Source organism: Parus major, chromosome 2 (genome assembly GCF_001522545.3).
Source record: "Parus major isolate Abel chromosome 2, Parus_major1.1, whole genome shotgun sequence".
NCBI classification, from domain to species: domain Eukaryota; kingdom Metazoa; phylum Chordata; class Aves; order Passeriformes; family Paridae; genus Parus; species Parus major.
In genome coordinates, this window is record NC_031769.1 from 77028153 (window position 1) to 77045774 (window position 17622).

General features: G+C 41.2%; 1 protein-coding gene across 1 annotated transcript in view; it reads left to right on the plus strand.

Annotated features, from left to right (window-relative positions):
- Nucleotides 1–17622, plus strand: part of MYO10 (myosin X) — a 159225-nt gene that overhangs the window by 121328 nt on the left and 20275 nt on the right. The window contains exons 20-27 of the mRNA XM_015619332.3: nucleotides 8227–8351; nucleotides 8485–8599; nucleotides 11656–11762; nucleotides 12722–12931; nucleotides 13234–13273; nucleotides 13704–14606; nucleotides 15828–15951; nucleotides 17168–17411. Coding sequence (XP_015474818.1) covers nucleotides 8227–8351; nucleotides 8485–8599; nucleotides 11656–11762; nucleotides 12722–12931; nucleotides 13234–13273; nucleotides 13704–14606; nucleotides 15828–15951; nucleotides 17168–17411 — 1868 coding nt within the window. The remainder of the gene's footprint in view (nucleotides 1–8226; nucleotides 8352–8484; nucleotides 8600–11655; nucleotides 11763–12721; nucleotides 12932–13233; nucleotides 13274–13703; nucleotides 14607–15827; nucleotides 15952–17167; nucleotides 17412–17622) is intronic.

Genomic DNA, 17622 nt, shown 5'->3' on the forward strand with positions numbered 1-17622 from the left:
AGAGACGTGATCAAGTGCTGATTAATGTTTCTTGAATTTGATTTTAATTTTTTTAGCAATGAAGTTGTAAGGTCCTTGGGGCCTTACAACAGGCAGGAACACTCCACATTTAAATCAACTAAAACCAACCAACACTTTTATTATTCTAAATCTTGTTGTTTACAGAGGTGCGATTCATGATTGTGTCACACAGCTGAGCAGCACAGGTTTGCTCATAAATCACTGAACTGAAATAGCAGCGATTTTTAAGTATTCTCTTTAAAGCAATGCCTCAAAATAGAAGACTATCAAGATGTAAATGGCATTTGGGCATGGGATCCTAAAGAAAATAGTGTGTGATGAGATCTAGAGAAGCAGAAGGTGGGTGCCCAGGACTGAAGCTGGGAATAAAGTCAGATTTGGATTCAGAATCCTCTTCTACTCTTCTTGTGCTCTATGTGAGTTATGTCCCTCTGTGGAATGGAATTGTTAGTGCCCTCCACACAAGCTGGAAGTGAGGTTCTTCCACCTCCTCCTTTTCACTTAACCTGCAGTAAAGGAGGTGATAATGCTTTGTCCTCTCTTCCCCTGCATGCAGCTGTAGTCTGCAAAGAGGTTTTGTGTCACTAGGGAGAGCAAAAAAAATTGTGATAATGTGGATCAAAGTCATCTGTAATACCTTTTGAGGATGTAGTGCTGAAGTGATGTTGTGTTAGCGTATCAGTGAGAACTGGCTTGTTGGAGGGTTTCAAGATGACTTGTTGTAACCAGTATGCCAGGTACTAGAAACACACTGGATTAGTTTCTTACACAGATTGCTACAAGGTTTTGCAGCCATGTCAGGCTTTGGCTGTGCAAGAGGAAATTCATCTTGAGCATGTTCTCTCAAGCATTTTCATCCTAGTGTTCTGTTCTGCTATGAAACTTTGTATCTTTTGGGAATAAATGCTTGGTACCAAGCACCATTATCTGAAGAAATAATGTTAAAGGGACCGTGGTAAAATGTGTTTTACTGCTTTTAAGCATTTAGTAATGTATTTAGATCCCAAAATGCCAGTAAATTGTCAAATAACAAAAAAACCCTTGTATTGATAAAAAGTCTGTCATGGAGGAGTGACAGTACAGTGGTAAAAATTAAAACAAAAACAAATAAACACAAATAAACAAACCCCAAAACAAATCCACCCAGAAGAAAAAGGGTGAGGTCTCAGTCTGTAGAAGTTATTTGATGATATGGAAGGTCAAGGTTTCTCCCTGCAGCTGGTCTGTATGCAGCCTCAGCAGATGTGGAGTGGTGTGTGCAAGAGTTCTTAACCTGTAATGAACAGTGGAGATGTTGGTGCTGGTTGTCTTGACATGGGGTTGGTAAGGAAGGATAGCTGTCCCTGCAATTAGTACCTCACAGCATGTTTCCCCATGGTTGGTCTGTGGCTAAGGCAGCCTGCTGACTACACACAATGTGGGGAGAATGAGGCCAGATTGGGGTTTAGTCTGTAGGGACTGGAGGCTTTAGTAAGGATGACCTCAGATGAAATGGCAATGGATTGCACACAGGTGGAAAGGAGGGTCCATGAAAAGTTCCAGCTGGGGTCCGTGCTGGGAGTCACACCTTCTGTCAGTGTGCTGAGACCCTGCCAGCAAGTCTTCAAACCTTAAATCCCTGTTTCCCAAATGCTTTTAATTGCCTGTCTCACATGGATGGTCCTGCAGTTCTGGGACAAACAGCGCATGGGACATGCTGTGCATTTCAATGGAGGCCCTGAATAATGTATTCAAACAACAAGGGCTCCCTTCAGCTGAAAGTTTAGGCAATCACTTACAGAGCTCTAAATATGCCTTTAGAAAACCATGGTATCTCTATTGTTTAAGCCTGTGCCTTTAACAATCCATTACTATTCCATGAAATTGTAACTGGTGTGAAAGAAATAAGTCATTCTGAGCAGCTAGCATTCCTCTGGGCCTATATGAGAAAGGTAGAAAATCCTGGCTTCCTTTGGAGAAATTATGGATACCTTTAAAAAGAAAGGTTCACAAAGAGGCTGTTGTACTGAAGGGTAGCTTTTAGTCCATACAAACCAAACAGAAAGATTGAAATGCAAGAGTACAGGGACAATTACTAATAAAAAGTATATTAAATAGCCCTGCAATTGTGATTTTATTGTTGTTGATAAAAGCATTGAAATCTCAGCAAGCCAGTCAGAATCACTTAAGTGTCTTTTCCCCAACAAAGCAGCTACTTCCAGCTCTTCTCTTTACTGAATATAGTCAGGAAGGACCTGAAAAATGACCACAGCATCTTTGTGGATGGATCTAATTCAATAGTGTCTTGACCTAGCTGAAATCTTTAAACACCAGTGCAAATAGTCAGTGTAGCAATGTAGCAAATGTAGCATTTAAGAGCCTCATAGCTCTTAAATGGGCTGCAGTCTTAAAAATGTCCTTGGGATGCCCTTGCTTGTAAAGTAAGCTGGGTGACAGGCTGAATATAAATACAAAGGCATTTTCACATTCATTTATTGAGTCTCCTGCTTTGACTGTCTTGGTAGAGTAGAAGACCTCTAGAATTACAGTGTTCCTTCTATGCAGTACTATTTTTAGCACAGGAAACTCTAACCTGTGGCATGAGAGTGGCTAATTTTGCAGTCTGTCTCTTATCTGAAATACTTAGGGCTGGAAGATGAGTGATGCAGGTCAGATGCAGTAGTAGGAGTTGAAGTGATCAGCTAATGGTGTAAATGATTGCTGCTGGTAAATGCAGTGCTTTCACGTTCAGACCTGTAGAGACTGTAAAAAGAGCCAGCATGTCATTACTGAGCTTACAGTGAAATCTGGCATGGAGTTCGCAGCGGAACTTTTACGAGGCACAAGGATTGTTGCAATGTACTCATGTTCTTTTTCTAGCAAGTTACCACTAACACTAACCAGTGTTAGTAATTTTAAAAGGCTTTTTATGGATTTTTGGAGTGGGTGAGTGGAAAAAGGTCAGAAGAACTTTGGACATGTAAAACACTTACTGTTATGTCAGGTTTATTCAAATATTCCTTGACTTGCCAGTGCCGTACAGTAGAAATCCTGAATAAATAATAGCTGTGGCATGTTCTTTGTTTCTATTGTCCTATATTTTTATGGTGTTTTTCTGGACACAAGTACTCTGGGACAGTAAGATAATGCCTTCCAAAACAAAGCAGACATCAGACTTTTCTGTGTTTCAACCCAAATCTGTTCCAGTTAGAGCTGATAGCATGCTAGAGAAAAACGTGGACGGTTTCTTCCTTTGGAATAGGCTTTTAGGTGAGGGGGCCTGATACTCCAGGTCCTTGGGCAGGACATGCACAGGTTTTACTGCTCCTTTTGCTGGAAATACATAAATTCTGAGGTTGAAAATCTGTTGAATAAACTGTTGTCATCAAAGCCAGTGGTGCAAATGACTGAAGAAATGATGGCTAGAAAAGCAGGGGGTGAAATGATTTGTTGGAGGATGACACACACAGCAGTGCAGCTGCAATCTCCAGGTTTGACAGGCTTTATCCCTGCCTGTCCTGGCATCACAGAGCATTTTCCTATTGCAGGGGAAGGCATTTCCATTTTACTTCTTTCAGGTTATTTGCTTTAATCCTTGACACCAATAAAGGCTGCCAAGCAGTACATTTGGATGAGAATCACTGAGCATCATTTGGTTTAAAAAAGGCAAGCAATGGGCATGCAGGATTCTTCATATCAGTTCAGCTAGATTATAAATATTAGAAATTAAGTCAGTCATATTTTTCAAACTTGTTTGTGAGGAAAGCCTGGTGCTTGTTTTGACTCATGGAGCTGTTAAATGAAATCAGAAGATGAGGGGGACCATTTCAGAAACATCTACCTTAGTAAGTCTTGCTAGTTCTGACAAAATATATGCATTTGTATGTGAAAACTAGTTCCAAAACCCCTATAAAGCAGAGAAAGAGTGACCTCTTTTAAATTTCTGATGGTTTTCTCTAGAGTAAAACTGTCAGGATTTCATTTTAGGAGTAAAAGAGCAGATTTAAAGAAACTAAGATACTGAAAAAGGTTACTGGTGTTTAAATTTTTAAAATTACTTTTTTACATCTTATCTGTTTTATCTTTTCTTTCTCTGCATATATCTTCCACAAAAGACTTTCTTAAACCAGGAAAATCAACAATTTTAAGGCATAGTAGCAAATCTGACATAATTCTGCTCGAGTTCTTACAGAGAAATCCAGAACCAAGGGAGTGGGATCTTTTCCCTCTCTCCTCTCACCCCTATCCCTCTTGCCAGTCTCTGCATGAACTCCCTCCTGCCTACCTAAAGTCCATGATGCTGCTGTCGTTTGCCATTATTGTGTCTGTCCTCTGGTGAGGCAGCCAGGAGTTCAGGGAGGAAGAAGGATTTCCACAGGGTGAAGTCAGGTGTGCTCTGTGTTTCAGCAGATGATTGATTTCTGTGCAAATGATGCACAGAAAGAACGAAAGTGGTGTGTTCTCTCTGTTATTCAGACCTTGGGGTTTTCACTAAGAGTACTGTCCATAGGAAGGGGTTGGTGTTTTTTCTTAAAGCTCAGTCAGGCTGTAATCTGAAAAAAATTATAATTAAAATTCTGGGTAAGTGTTAGATGTCTGTCCTAATGGCTGCTTCTAATTGTGATTTCAGGCAGAAGCTTTGCCCTTTGGGAGACTCAATACAGATCAGAGCAAGCATTTAGCAGCTTAAGGAACCAAAGTCTCGCCAGTTGAGACTCCAGGTCATATTCAAGTCTTGGCTTTGGTGCTGTCTGGTGCAAATTTAGTGGAGACTTTTGGATCCAAGAAATCATGAATTACAAGTTGTGTCTGCCCCACAAAATAAAAGCACCCTTATCATGTGGAACAGACTTGGCTTGTAGTTATTAATTTCACATTGATATTGCTCAGTGCCTTAACATGACTTGACTGATGTGATTCTAGCTATTGTTAGATGATTTTGTGTGCTGGAGTGGTTCAGTGCTGCCATTCCATGATAAAAGTGAAATATCTATTGAAAATTTGGTTGATTGCATCTCAGAGACAATTTTGGAATCTATCTGTTGACTTCCTTTTCTGTTGCCTTTTTTTTTGTAAATTTTATCTTACTTTGCTGGAGTCTGAGTTTTAGGAATGACCTCAAATTTTTACTATGGAAGATGTACTATTTTAAAGTCAGTCATGGCTCTGTTGTCTCTATGAAGTTTTCCTAGAGAATACAGTTGCTTCCAAAGTTTTCATTTGTGAGTCAAGCTTTTAACAGCAATAATGCTAGAAATTCAGCAGACCCCAGAGCTGAGTCCTGTCCTGTATTACTTTGGTATCATTTGGAAAGTTAGCTTGCTTACCTACAACAGGAAGTCTGAAGGAGCAGCAGTAAAGAGGGAAAGCTGATCATCAGCTGCACAGGTAACCCTTTGCATGGAGATATGATACTATTGCAAGTTTAACTCATTGGTGCACCAAGCCGTGTTCAAGTGGAGATGGCTGTCACTCTGTCTGGGAAGTGTCTGCAGTTCAGTAGTGGGATATGTGCAGTCCTTGCACTCTGGTTCAATAAAGGCACACACAATTTATTTCTCTAATTGTGAGGAGTCCTGCTGGAAATCATGCTTAGGGTTATCCTTGCAGTTGGGAGGGGGGGAGGGAGGGGGCACGGTGGTAATCTTTTAGTATTTCATATTGAAAAGCATAAGAGATGAGTCACACGTATCTCTTATCACCAACCCTCAGTTTACTCAAAGCAGATTGCTGCAGATGCAATTACAATGATATACCAGGAGGATTTGACCCTTAAATTTCATGTCTCAAGTGCCTGTGAGTAATTAAAAATAGCAAGTAATGTAAAGTGATGGAGTAGGCGTTTAAAGTGGTTGATGAAACTTGCAATGGTCTCCATGTTGTCCTGTGTTGATAGCATGCCAACATCTCTTGCAATGTTTAATGCTTTTTTTAAAGAATGCAGGCGTTTGAAGTTAGGTATCTGTGTGACATTTCCACCTTCTGGTGACAGAGAAGGGCTGTTTCAAACTTCTGCAGTTGTAGGGAAAATGTTGCCAAAATGTTTCTCCTTCCGTTGCGACACAAGTTGTTTTTTTTAAACAGTAACATGAGCTTTCAAGCCAGGTGTGGTGCTGACTTTTGGCTTGCTAAGTGCCTGGAGGTGGCAACAAAAGGGTTAGGTTGTACAGCAGCCATCTGTCTCTCAAAGCAGGAGCTGCTCCCTTGCAGAGGAAGAGGCTGCCCGGGGATAGAGACATCTGTCATGTCATCAGCGTTTTGCCTTGCTGTGGTGTATCCCCACTGCCATCCATGCATCTTCCTGCCCACTTCAGCACACGGAAAATACTGTTGTGTTTGCAAGTCTTGAGAAAAATGTCACCTTTTGAGCCACCAAGTTTGGGTAGTGTAAAAGGACTAAAAGTGGTTCTAGCATTAAAGAAAAAAAAAAAAAAAAGCCGTGTCTGTTTGTGTCAAGCATCAGCCTTGAGTTACACAGGGTGAAAAGTGAAAGCTTTTCCTTACGATTTCTGTGTGTACGTCTGTGTCCATTCCCTGCCTTTCCCATCGGGCATCATCAGCCACCTGCACAGCAAGAGGCAGCCGTGGACATGCAGAGGGCAGCTTTGCCAGGCTGGTTCCCTGACACTTGGATGCCATACAGTGGGCACATACAGGAAGCCCTGCTGGCAATACCAGCCACGACACTATCAATACCCTCACTGAAAGCATTCATGCTGCGTGTTCACTGAAATACAGAGATTTTACTCGCGGTGGCAAAATCCAAATGAAATATACTGTTGAGGAAGATGAGTTTGTTCTCATCTTTCACAGAGAAGTTTTCTCCCTCTGGTGCTCCCACCAGCACACAGAATTTTGTTCATGAATAAAGGCACTGATGGAAAAGGTTGTGCTAGATAGTTAAAATGAACTTTTGAGCCTGCGCTTTCCTGAAGGTACTTTTTATAAAAAGTTAAAGTTTGGGGGTGTAATTTATTTGTTAATTTTAATTTATTTGTCAAGTTAAAATCTGTGGGAGTGACTTGTTTGTTGGGTTGAACAAAAGACATGATTAAAGTCAGTTAATAAATAACAAGACAGTTCTCTGATTGACTGTTTCCCAGGGCTTGATCTTGCTATCATTTCTGTCAGCTGAAGAACTTCAGATCTTTATGTGAACCATTGACTCTGTCTGTGAGATCCCGCCTCCTGAACTTGCAAAATACTGAACACAGTGCTCCAGCTCTGCAAGTGGCTGTGGAGGAGGGTCAGCTGATAGATTAAAGTGGATGGTGATAATTCATGCTGATGAATTAAATGATGTGTTTACATGTGGTGGCATTTCCTTATGGGGGTTGGCCGTGTTTTGCAAGGCAGCAATTAGTGCTGTCTTGAGCAGCTTTGCATGGCTCTGTCTGGGTTACCTCAAACCATGGTGAAAACACAGGTGACTTGGGGGGTTCTCAGATGGGATGAGAACATTCCTGAGGCTCACAGTGGCAGAACCATACTGACTAGTATTCACAGGTTTTCATAACTGACTGGCTGTGGGGTTATCTGTTTTCTGATGGGAAAACAATTCTGAAAGAACTGCAGGCAAACCAAGGGAAGCTTACTTCAGATAAGCAGGGGTGGGGGGTAGTCTGTTTACATAAGAGAATATTTCTACTGTTCAGAATAGCAATAAATAGAAACTCTCAAATACATCTTATTTAAGACATGAGGGACCACTGGGAAACTTTTCTTCCTATCCATAGCAGATAATTGTCAATACACTAAAAATTGAATATTTTCCATCCTTCTGGTTTTGTTTTTTATTAAATCCATATGGCTTGTATTTGTGTGTATTCAACATTTGGGAGCCTCTACAGGGACTTTAAATTCAATTGCTGAAGAAGCAAAATAGTCAAGCTTATAGCTGTTAACCTATTAGCTGCCTGTGCTTCTTTCTTTTGTTTCTGCCTACACAGCAATAGCCTACAAATACACATGAAATGGAAAGAGACAGTTGATTAGATCAAATGGCTGCAAATGCTCTGTCTATGGAAATGATATTCTATAATTACCCTGTGATTTCCATTCTGTAGATATTTTTATATGCTCAGGACTGCTAATATCCTTTAAGACATTGTGTAGCCAGTTATTAGGCTCTGTGCATTTCAGATTCATACAATTTGCCCTTCTTTATTCCCCCCACATCTCTAACCATTGCTATTAAAATTTTTGTTTTGAACCTGCTCATTTCAGATGCCAGACCAGTTTGATCAGACAGTGGTGCTTAACCAGCTGCGCTATTCTGGGATGTTGGAGACGGTCAGGATTCGGAGGGCTGGTTTCCCTGTCCGGAGGCCCTTTCAAGACTTTTATAAAAGGTAAACACACTGACTGGTGCCCTTCAAGTGTAAGTCACAGGTACCATGTTGAGGAACAAAAGTAAAAAGAATCATGTGGCCAAAATAGAACTTTATCTCTTAAATGAAGCAATAAATACTTTTTGGTTGCCAGGTATAAAGTCCTCATGAGAAACTTAACTCTCCCTGAAGATTTAAATGAGAAATGTGCCGTCTTACTTCGTCTGTATGACAACACAAGTACTGAATGGCAGCTTGGAAAAAATAAGGTAAAATAAGCTGACTGTGCATATTGTGGTGCTGGTCCATGTACAAAACTGAGGGGACAGGATTTAGACTGCACAGCTGCAGAGATGTGGTTCTAATGGTAATTACTTCTGGCCTTTAAAGAAGCTGCACATGCCCCTTGGTGCTCTTGAAACTCTTAAACCAACAATTAATGGTTGTGCTGAGGAATTTGCTAAGACACGAACTGCATTTTTAACTCTGTGATTTCAGTCACAGAGAAAGAGTCCACCTGAATTCTCTGTCACTTCTCACAAGTGGTAGCACTGGTGAGGGTCAGAACTTAAAATTGAGATTCTTTAATTTTTAGAAGTATGGAACATGTGCAGTAACACTTTTGTTCTGCAGGGAGCCCCACTAATACTAGTAAACCAACCTAACCAATACCTCTCCAGTGGCAGAAATCAGAAGAAGAATTTTAGCCAGTGTTCACGTGGCAGAATTGAGCTCCAAGTGTGTTTGCCATCCCAGTCTGAGTCTTTTCTAGCAGTACATTAGACCTTGATATGTGTTGTACCAGACAACCTGAACTTGGCCCACATTCTGTTTCTTTAAAGAAAAAATGTCAAATTATTTTAGAATAAGTTAATGAATCAATTTTAATTTGAGAAATGTAACAATCCAGGTGTTTGTACGTGCTCATTTTGCAAATTTGATTGTAGACAACAGCTTGTGATTTGTGCTCTTGGATTTCAGCACATGATGTGAAAGCATTGCAGACTCAAGAGAAGATTCCCCATTTCAGGATTTGAGATCTCCTAAATATTAAAAACTTTTTAAAAATCCTTTTTAGTGCCATAATGTAGCAAATATATTTTGTAAAATCTGATTGATTTCTGTAGGAAATACTCTTTCCTTCCCCCTCTTCTCCCCACAGCTGGTTTGGAATGGTTTGGAAGGGTTTCTTCTCTCCCTCTGTATGCTTAAGTACTGCTAGATGTGCATTCTGACAGTTGTTTTAATCATCTTACAGTTACTGTAAGAAAGAAGAAATAATCTGAAATACTCTGATGGCCCTTGATGTCATCTTCCATCCTATTTTTGTAGCCAATGGCTTACAGATAGCACAGTGGTAGCATTCGGCTGCAGACCTGGGCTGTGCATCCCATCCTATTTCAGATGTTAACAGTATTTATGCATGGACCCTGGAGAGTGCTTTGGCATCTTAGGGACACATGTTTATCAGAAATTGTTTTCATCAGCTGCTCATCAGGACCTTGGCAGGAGCCAGAGCTCTGTTGTAGGTTCCCTTTCTGTGGCCAGGGCTCATCCTCCCCCAGGAGCTGCCTGAGCATTTGTGAGACTGCATAAACAGGAGCAGAGCACAAGAGGACACTGCTTTCAGACTGAACGTGGCATGAGGCACTATCCTGCCCCTATATTATTTTAAAGGGATAATAATGACATTGTGATGATTTGGCTTCAGTGTGATTTTTTTTCCTTGTCATTTACATCTCAAGCTGCAATGCACCTGGTCAGGAAAAGGCATTAGCCTGAGCTTAACATCTGCTTACCATCCGTTTTTGTTCCAGAAGTAGCTGAATGCTTTTCTGAAGAATTTTGCTGCGTTTTTGAAAGGCTGTGTGTAGAGCAAAGAAAGATTGCCCACTGAGTGAAAGAAAAGGCTTTTTCTGTGAGGGAAAACTTCATATAGAAAGAGCTGTCCAGTGCAGCTCTGACATTGGGACTTTGAGACTTTCTGTGGGATTTCCATTCCTGTTTCTTGGGTAATTTGTGCTAGAAAGTCCCTTTATAGCTTTGTTCAAAACTCAGAACTATGCCTCTCCTTAAAAGTCCTGCTTTGGCTTTGATGATGACTTTTTTCACAAAACTGCAGAGATAAAAACAGCTTCTTTTGCATGTGAACACCCCCAAAACTCCATTGGGTTTTGGGTTTTGATTTTCTGGGGGGAGGGAGTGAGGGATTTTTGGGTTGGGTTTTTGGGGTTTTTTTCACATCAAGAGAAAACACCCAGCACTTCAAAGATGCATTCCTGCTTTTAGATGTTTTTGCAGCCATCCTCCTTTAGAAGAGCCCACCCTGTCCAGGAGCTTTCCTCATCCCCAGGTTGTGGTGTGCATCCTGGCTCTCATCCCACATAATCAAAGTGTCACTGAACTTGCTATTTCCAGCTGCCCATGTGTTAGGCAGCAGCATGCCAGGCTGTTGTCACCTATAGCTGACACCACGATACTTGGCCTTTAAAAAAGAAAAGTTGAGAAGAGCTGGAAAAAGCGCTGACAGCGGATAGCTCACCACTATGTGAGTGTGTGGTAAAGAGCAGATGTCAAGGCAGGTGGAAGAGGAAAGCTGCCTCCCCCATGCCCCTGCTTGACTGGAGAAGCAGTTTTATTTATTTAAGGCAAAATAGTCTGTTAGCTCAGTTTATGTCAAAGCCATGTGTCAGCTGCCTCTGAGACACAGGCATGCAGGTGAATGATCCAGGTTAGTGCTTGGAAGAGAGCTGGGAAGCATTCTGTGTGTGGGAGGGTGGCTGGCAGTGGTGGGCTGTCTGGCCCCAGTGGCTCTCTCCATGTAACAGCAGGAAAACACTGTTGAGTCGATGTGAACATGAAGGCCCTCTCATTTTGTGCCTACTTCTGCTGTCCTGCAGCAATGTCTTTGGAAGCAGCAAGCCTTGTAAGGGGTTGTGGAGCCTGATGTGCCTGTGAAAAAAGTAAATTATGGGGGTGGTATTTCTGCCCCTTTGATTAGAAAGTTCATGCGAAGTCCTGCAGCTTCTTTGGCCTTAGGAAAGGCTATTGGATGAATCCAGTAATTACATTATATTTGGAAAAAAAACCTGCTCCTAGTTAAAAGATACAATAGAGTAATCTGACCCTTCCCACTGAAATCCAAAGTTAGAGGATCATCTGCAGGTGTTTTCTTTTAAGGGGACTACATTTTGTTTTTCTCTTTTCTGCCGAGGAAATAGTACTCTTCTCTGAATTCACAGTTGAGGCTTGCTGCTTGGGCTGGTCTGACTCTCCCTTAAATATGTTCACCAAAATTTCTTAAGCCAGAAGTTTTCTTACGTAGGTGTTTCTCCGGGAGTCCTTAGAACACAAGTTGGAGAAACAGCGAGAAGTGGAAGTCACCAAGGCAGCAATGATCATCCGAGCGCACATCTTAGGTTATGCAGCCCGGTAAGTGACGACATGAGAACATTAGCAGTAAGGATTTGAAATAAATGGATGAGTTTTAAGGTTAAATCCTTCTGGCACAATTCTCAACTTTCCCTAGGGGCCAGGCATTCAAATCCTGTAAGTGGCTTTTGAAAATATCAGCTGAAAATACCCAAGTTTGAATTGTTTTAATATAATGAATAGGACAATACAGAAATTCAAAGGTCAACCAGTATCCATCTGATTGTATCATGGCATTGGAGCCATGGTAGGAACTCTAGTTGAGTGGCAACTAGGAGCAACTAGTGGGGCTGCCCCAATCTCCCAGCTGAGATCCTGTTTCATCTTTGCTTCTTCATGGTAAGAAAACAGAAGGAAAATAAAACTAATCCACTTGGTTCTTGGAGAACCAAGACATTATGTAACTGATTAATGTTTGACTTGTTTACCTGGATTCATGCATTATGTGTTAGGTGGAGTTGTTCATGGCATCTATTTATTTCTCTGCTTTTTCTACAAGTCAATTGAGGACAGTTTAAGGAAGCTTGTTTGCATAATGAGGCAATTTCTTTTCATGTGCTTATTAGTCCTGTTCTTATATTCTGACCAGTGTGTTACTTAAAAACAATATTCCCTTTTTAATGCCAGCTATCCTGCTATGCATGGTCTTTCTTTTCAGAGCTGTGGGATGACTGTATATATTCTTTCTCTGCATGTGTGCACACACACAGAACTGTCTTTTTAAGCATCTCCTTGGCAGGGACATAAGAACATGTAAGAACATGTGTATTTCCTTAACGAAGACACATGCAGTGCTGTCAAGAAATGAGAGAATCTTGCTTCTCAAAGGGAGAAGAATGCAAACAGTGGGGGAGCTATCACAGAGCTAGAACTATCATGAGCTCACTATTGCAGTCACCATGGCAAGATCCCTCACAACTCTTTCATTACAAATTTGCTTCTTTTTTTTCTCTCCCCAGAAAGCGGTACAAGAAGGTTCTCTACTACGTGGTTGTGATACAGAAGAACTACAGAGCGTTCAGCGGTAGGAAGAAGTTCCTGTGCCTGAAGAAAGCAGCCACAGTCCTTCAGAAGCAGCGGCGAGGCCAGCTTGCTCGGCGTCTTTACAGGGAACGACTGGAGGAGAAGCGAAGACAAGAGGAGGAAAGAAGAAAAGAGGAGGAAGAAAGGTGCAGTCTTTGGCTCACATCACTCTCCTGCCTGTGCCATATTAGGTGTTGGTCTGAAAACCTTTATTTCAGGCTATTTTTGAACAATTGACTTTGGAAACCTTTGCTGCTTTTGCTTAAAGACTCATACAGCTATCATGGTAGTTTCATATTCACAAACATATTCGTTGTGATCTTATTTTCGGCTGTCTTTTCCAGGTGGCAGATGATCTCTGTAAGATGAGCTATTTGCCATAGCAAAGGAATGTGATGAGCTTATGTGGAGCTTGATTGACTGACTTTTTTTCTTCACTCACTTTTAGGGAAAGACAAAGGCAAGAAGCAGAGCGTCTTGCCCAGCAGGTAAATTATATTCTTAATGCTTTCAGCCACTGTTTATTTGAGTATCTCAACCCAGCAATTAAAAAAATAAAAGGTACCTGTAGCATTAAAACTAAACTAATTACAGGAGCTGGCAGATAAAGCCAAAGGAAACTCAATATAGTTTGCATGGAAATTTCTTTCACCTGATGCTTCATTTAATTTCCGGCAAAGACTGAATTTTCTGCACATACTTGGACTTCTTCTGCTCAGCTATCTCTGAGCAAATGTAATAGTGCCTTAATTTTTTTCTTTTTCTTTCCTTTTCATTTCTTGCTGATATGAAGATAGGGCTCTTTTTAAATGAATAAGCATGGTGGAGTATAGAGCTTTAGAAATAAATTTTAAAAAAGAAGTTTGCATTTAGGGGCCTAACTTGAATTTTATTTTGTTTCATTTTACTTTTCTACAGGCTGAAGAAGAGAGAAAGAAGCAGGAACTGGCTGCCATTCAGAAAGCTCAGAAGGAGGCAGAGCTGAAGCAGGAGGTGGAGAAGCAGAAAGAAAGCAGGCAGGTGGAAGAAATCCTGCGCCTGGAAAAAGAAATCGAAGACCTGCAGCGCGTGAAGAAGCAGCAGGAGCTATCCTTGACAGAGGCTTCATTACAGAGGCTGCAGCAGCGCCGAGATGAGGAGCTCCGGCGGCTTGAGGATGAAGCCTGTCGAGCAGCCCAGGAGTTCCTGGAATCTCTGAACTTCGATGAGATTGACGAATGTGTCCGAAACATTGAGAGGTCTCTCTCTGTGGGCAGTGGGTATCCTGCTGAGCTGGCTGAACAGACTGGAAATGCCTGCAGTGAAAAGCCCAATTTTAACTTCAGCCAGCCATATCCTGAGGAGGAGGTAGATGAGGGCTTTGAAGCCGATGATGATGCATTTAAAGATTCACCCAACCCAAGTGAGCATGGCCATTCTGATCAAAGGACCAGTGGCATCAGAACAAGCGATGATTCCTCAGAAGAAGATCCTTATATGAATGATACCGTGGTGCCAACAATTCCTGCTGCCAGCGACACCATGGTCTTACCTCCTGGCCATGACACAGTGAGTCTCCACAACTCTTCAAGCGGCGAATCCACGTACTGCATGCCAGAAAATGTATCCTGCAGACCCCCAGATTCTGGGGAAGTCATTTCTCCCGACGGAGACTATGATTACGACCAGGATGATTATGAAGATGGTGCTATCACTTCTGGCAGCAGTGTGACCTTCTCTAACTCACACAGTAGCCAGTGGTCACCAGACTACCGGTGTTCAGTGGGGACGTACAATAGCTCTGGAGCATACCGGTTCAGCTCTGAGGGAGCTCAGTCCTCTGTAAGTAGAAATGTTTTTATCATCTAATAAGTGATAGATGCTTTCTGATTTTTTTTTTCCCTGCTGTGCAGCTGTAGACTCGCTGTAGCTGTTTTTAGAAAACATTGTGTAGCTTGATTTGCTCAGGGCACCTATGGAAATAGTGGTCTGTTGCCATCTAGATGTCACTGAGTTGAGTGCATTAGAGTCAGAGGCAGCTCAGATGCTGTTTGTTATCTGCACAGATATGGTTTTAAGTGCTTTAGTGTGGCACTGTGTGTTACTCGGTGAGGAGCTCAGTGCACAGTGAAGTTCTCTGTGCATGTGTTTGGAATTGGGGTACCAGGTAGCATGTTGGGGAATTGATTTCAGGAAAGCCAAATTTAGTTATGTGTGCAAGTTGCAAGAGTATTGAAGAATAAATGCTTGCAGAAGTCCCTGACATGCCAGGTATAATCTGCGGTTATTTGAAGAGTAAAGTTCACGCAATGGAAAATGTTTAAATTATTGAGGCAGACACACATTCTGCAGAGAAAATTTTCAGTGCTGTTTACTGAGTATACTGTGGGATATCCTTCTACAAATACTTTTGAAAGAACATAATTTCTTCTACCACCCAGTGTTTCTGTGAGACTGTCTGACTGGGAAAGTCAAAAGGTATTTCAGGAACACTCACTTGTTTAGAATGAAAACTTTAATGATATAATATCTACATTTGAGGCAGTGATAAGCAGTCCAAGAGCTGTTGTGGTTGTTGGAATAATTTGACAGTTCTTGCCTGAGAAAAAAACACTTTCAGTGCCTCTGTTGAGGATGCCTTCCTGGTGCATGACTCTGGATGTGTGTCAGACACAGAACAGAAATTCTGACTTTCTAGGGTGAGGGACAGCTAGTGCAACACCTTGTGCAATGTTTCTTTGTCAATACTTTTTTAAACTCTTCCCCACAGCACTTCAGTGACAGAGGCAAGTAGAACAAGGTAATTACCCTGACCATACTCTTGCAAAGGGAGCTTGCTCTTCCTGAGCATCTACAAAGCTTCTACACAGATTTGTTGTGTAATCAAACAGTTTAAGCTGCAACTTACTACGATGTACTCCTTCCTTTGTTAGCTGGATGAAAACCAATGAGGAATCATGTCCTTCCAATACATGACAAAATGCTTTAGCTAGAGTCTTCTAAAATGACTTGATCTAAACTGTTTCCTGAGATATTATGACCTTTCTTTCCTTTCTTGTGTAGTTTGAAGACAGTGAAGAAGATTTTGATTCCAGGTTTGATACAGATGATGAACTTTCCTACCGGAGGGATTCGGTCTATAGCTGTGTTAGCCTGCCCTACTTTCACAGTTTTCTGTACATGAAAGGTACTAGATGAATCAATTTTCTAAATACATAAAATAACCAGAAATATTTATTGTTTATTACACTCCAATTCCTGTAGAGTTAAGCTATTTTCTTACTTTACAAAGGGTGATTTTATTTAATTTGAGCTGTTCTCAAGTTAAGTTACATGCAGTGGCTTACATCTAGCAACGTGTTTCCCTCTGCAGAAAAAGATCAATATTTTGGGTTACATGTTTGCTGGCTCGCAAACAATGAAATATTCAGTGTACAGTAAAATAACTCACCAAGTAAATTATACTGAATTTTGAGGAAAGCTGATTCCTGCTCTCAAAACCTTGTAACATAGACAACATTCTACATTGCAGACCAATATTACTGAGCTTAGTCAAATTTCACCTTGGATCTGGAAGACATGAAGAAGGTTACATGTAGCAAAGGGATGTGAGGGACTCTGAAAGAATATACACAGGAGTTCTCTGCTTAAAATCCTTGGGTTTATCTTCTTAGCAAATTGTAATCTAGCTGAATCCTTGTATGACTTCATGGCTGTAGTATACCTTATTTAGGTATAGGAGCAGTGATGAGTGTACACACCACAATGTTTGTGTGGAAAATAATGCAGTTGACAGTAGCATGGCTTTTACTTTCTGACAGAGCTAGCAGTCAGTTTCTGTGGGATGACAAGAGCATGTTGGTTTGGTTAAGGTTTTTATGACTGTGATGTAACTCCAGTGCAGGGTGCATTGCCTGCTCTGTGGCCACACTTTGGTGTGACTGAGCTCACACCAGTTTATTTCCTACTCTAAACACAGTCGGGTTTTGTGGTTTTGTATTAAACAATGTTACCTAATAACCTGGAGAGAGGAAAGAGCTTAACACTATTTTTTTAGATTATCATTGAAATACATTGAAAGTTGTCTTAAAGATCAGATTCTCATGTGCAGCAAGACTTTTCAGTAATTTATAATTATAGGTATGTTATGTATATGTACCTGAAATTATATGTACGTTACTTATATTTTTGTAATACAGAGACTTACTACAATTTCTAATCGATAATTTATAATTTAGATTGACAATAATATTGGTGGCCTTTGCGGCTTACAGCAGAGACTCAGTTTAACTGCAGTGTTGTTCGTCAGCACCTTCCAATTTTGGTACTGTACACAGCATCTCTTTTATGATACAGTTGTTTGTTTTAACTGCATATAAACCCACATTTGTCTCTCTTGCCAGGTGGCTTAATCAACACGTGGAAGCGACGCTGGTGTGTCCTGAAAGATGAGACCTTCCTGTGGTTTCGTTCTAAACAGGAAGCACTTAAGCAGGGTTGGCTTCACAAAAAGGGGGGTGGATCATCTACGCTTTCCAGAAGGAACTGGAAGAAAAGATGGTTTGTTCTCAGACAGTCCAGGTTGATGTACTTTGAAAATGACAGTGAAGAAAAGCTGAAGGGTGCCATGGATGTCCGAACTGCCAAGTAGGTTTACATGGTTTTATGTTAGCCATGGTTCCTTCTAAGTAGTACTTGGAGCTCAGTCTGGGAAAACAGAGTGCCCTGCCTACAAACTGTGTGAATGCAAACAAGTGTTGTCCTTAGTTGGCTCTCTCTTAAGTCTAGAGAGTGCTCCAGAGCTAAGCCAGTGCCAAATACTTCAGGAAAACACTGCTGTAATGAACCCATCTATGCT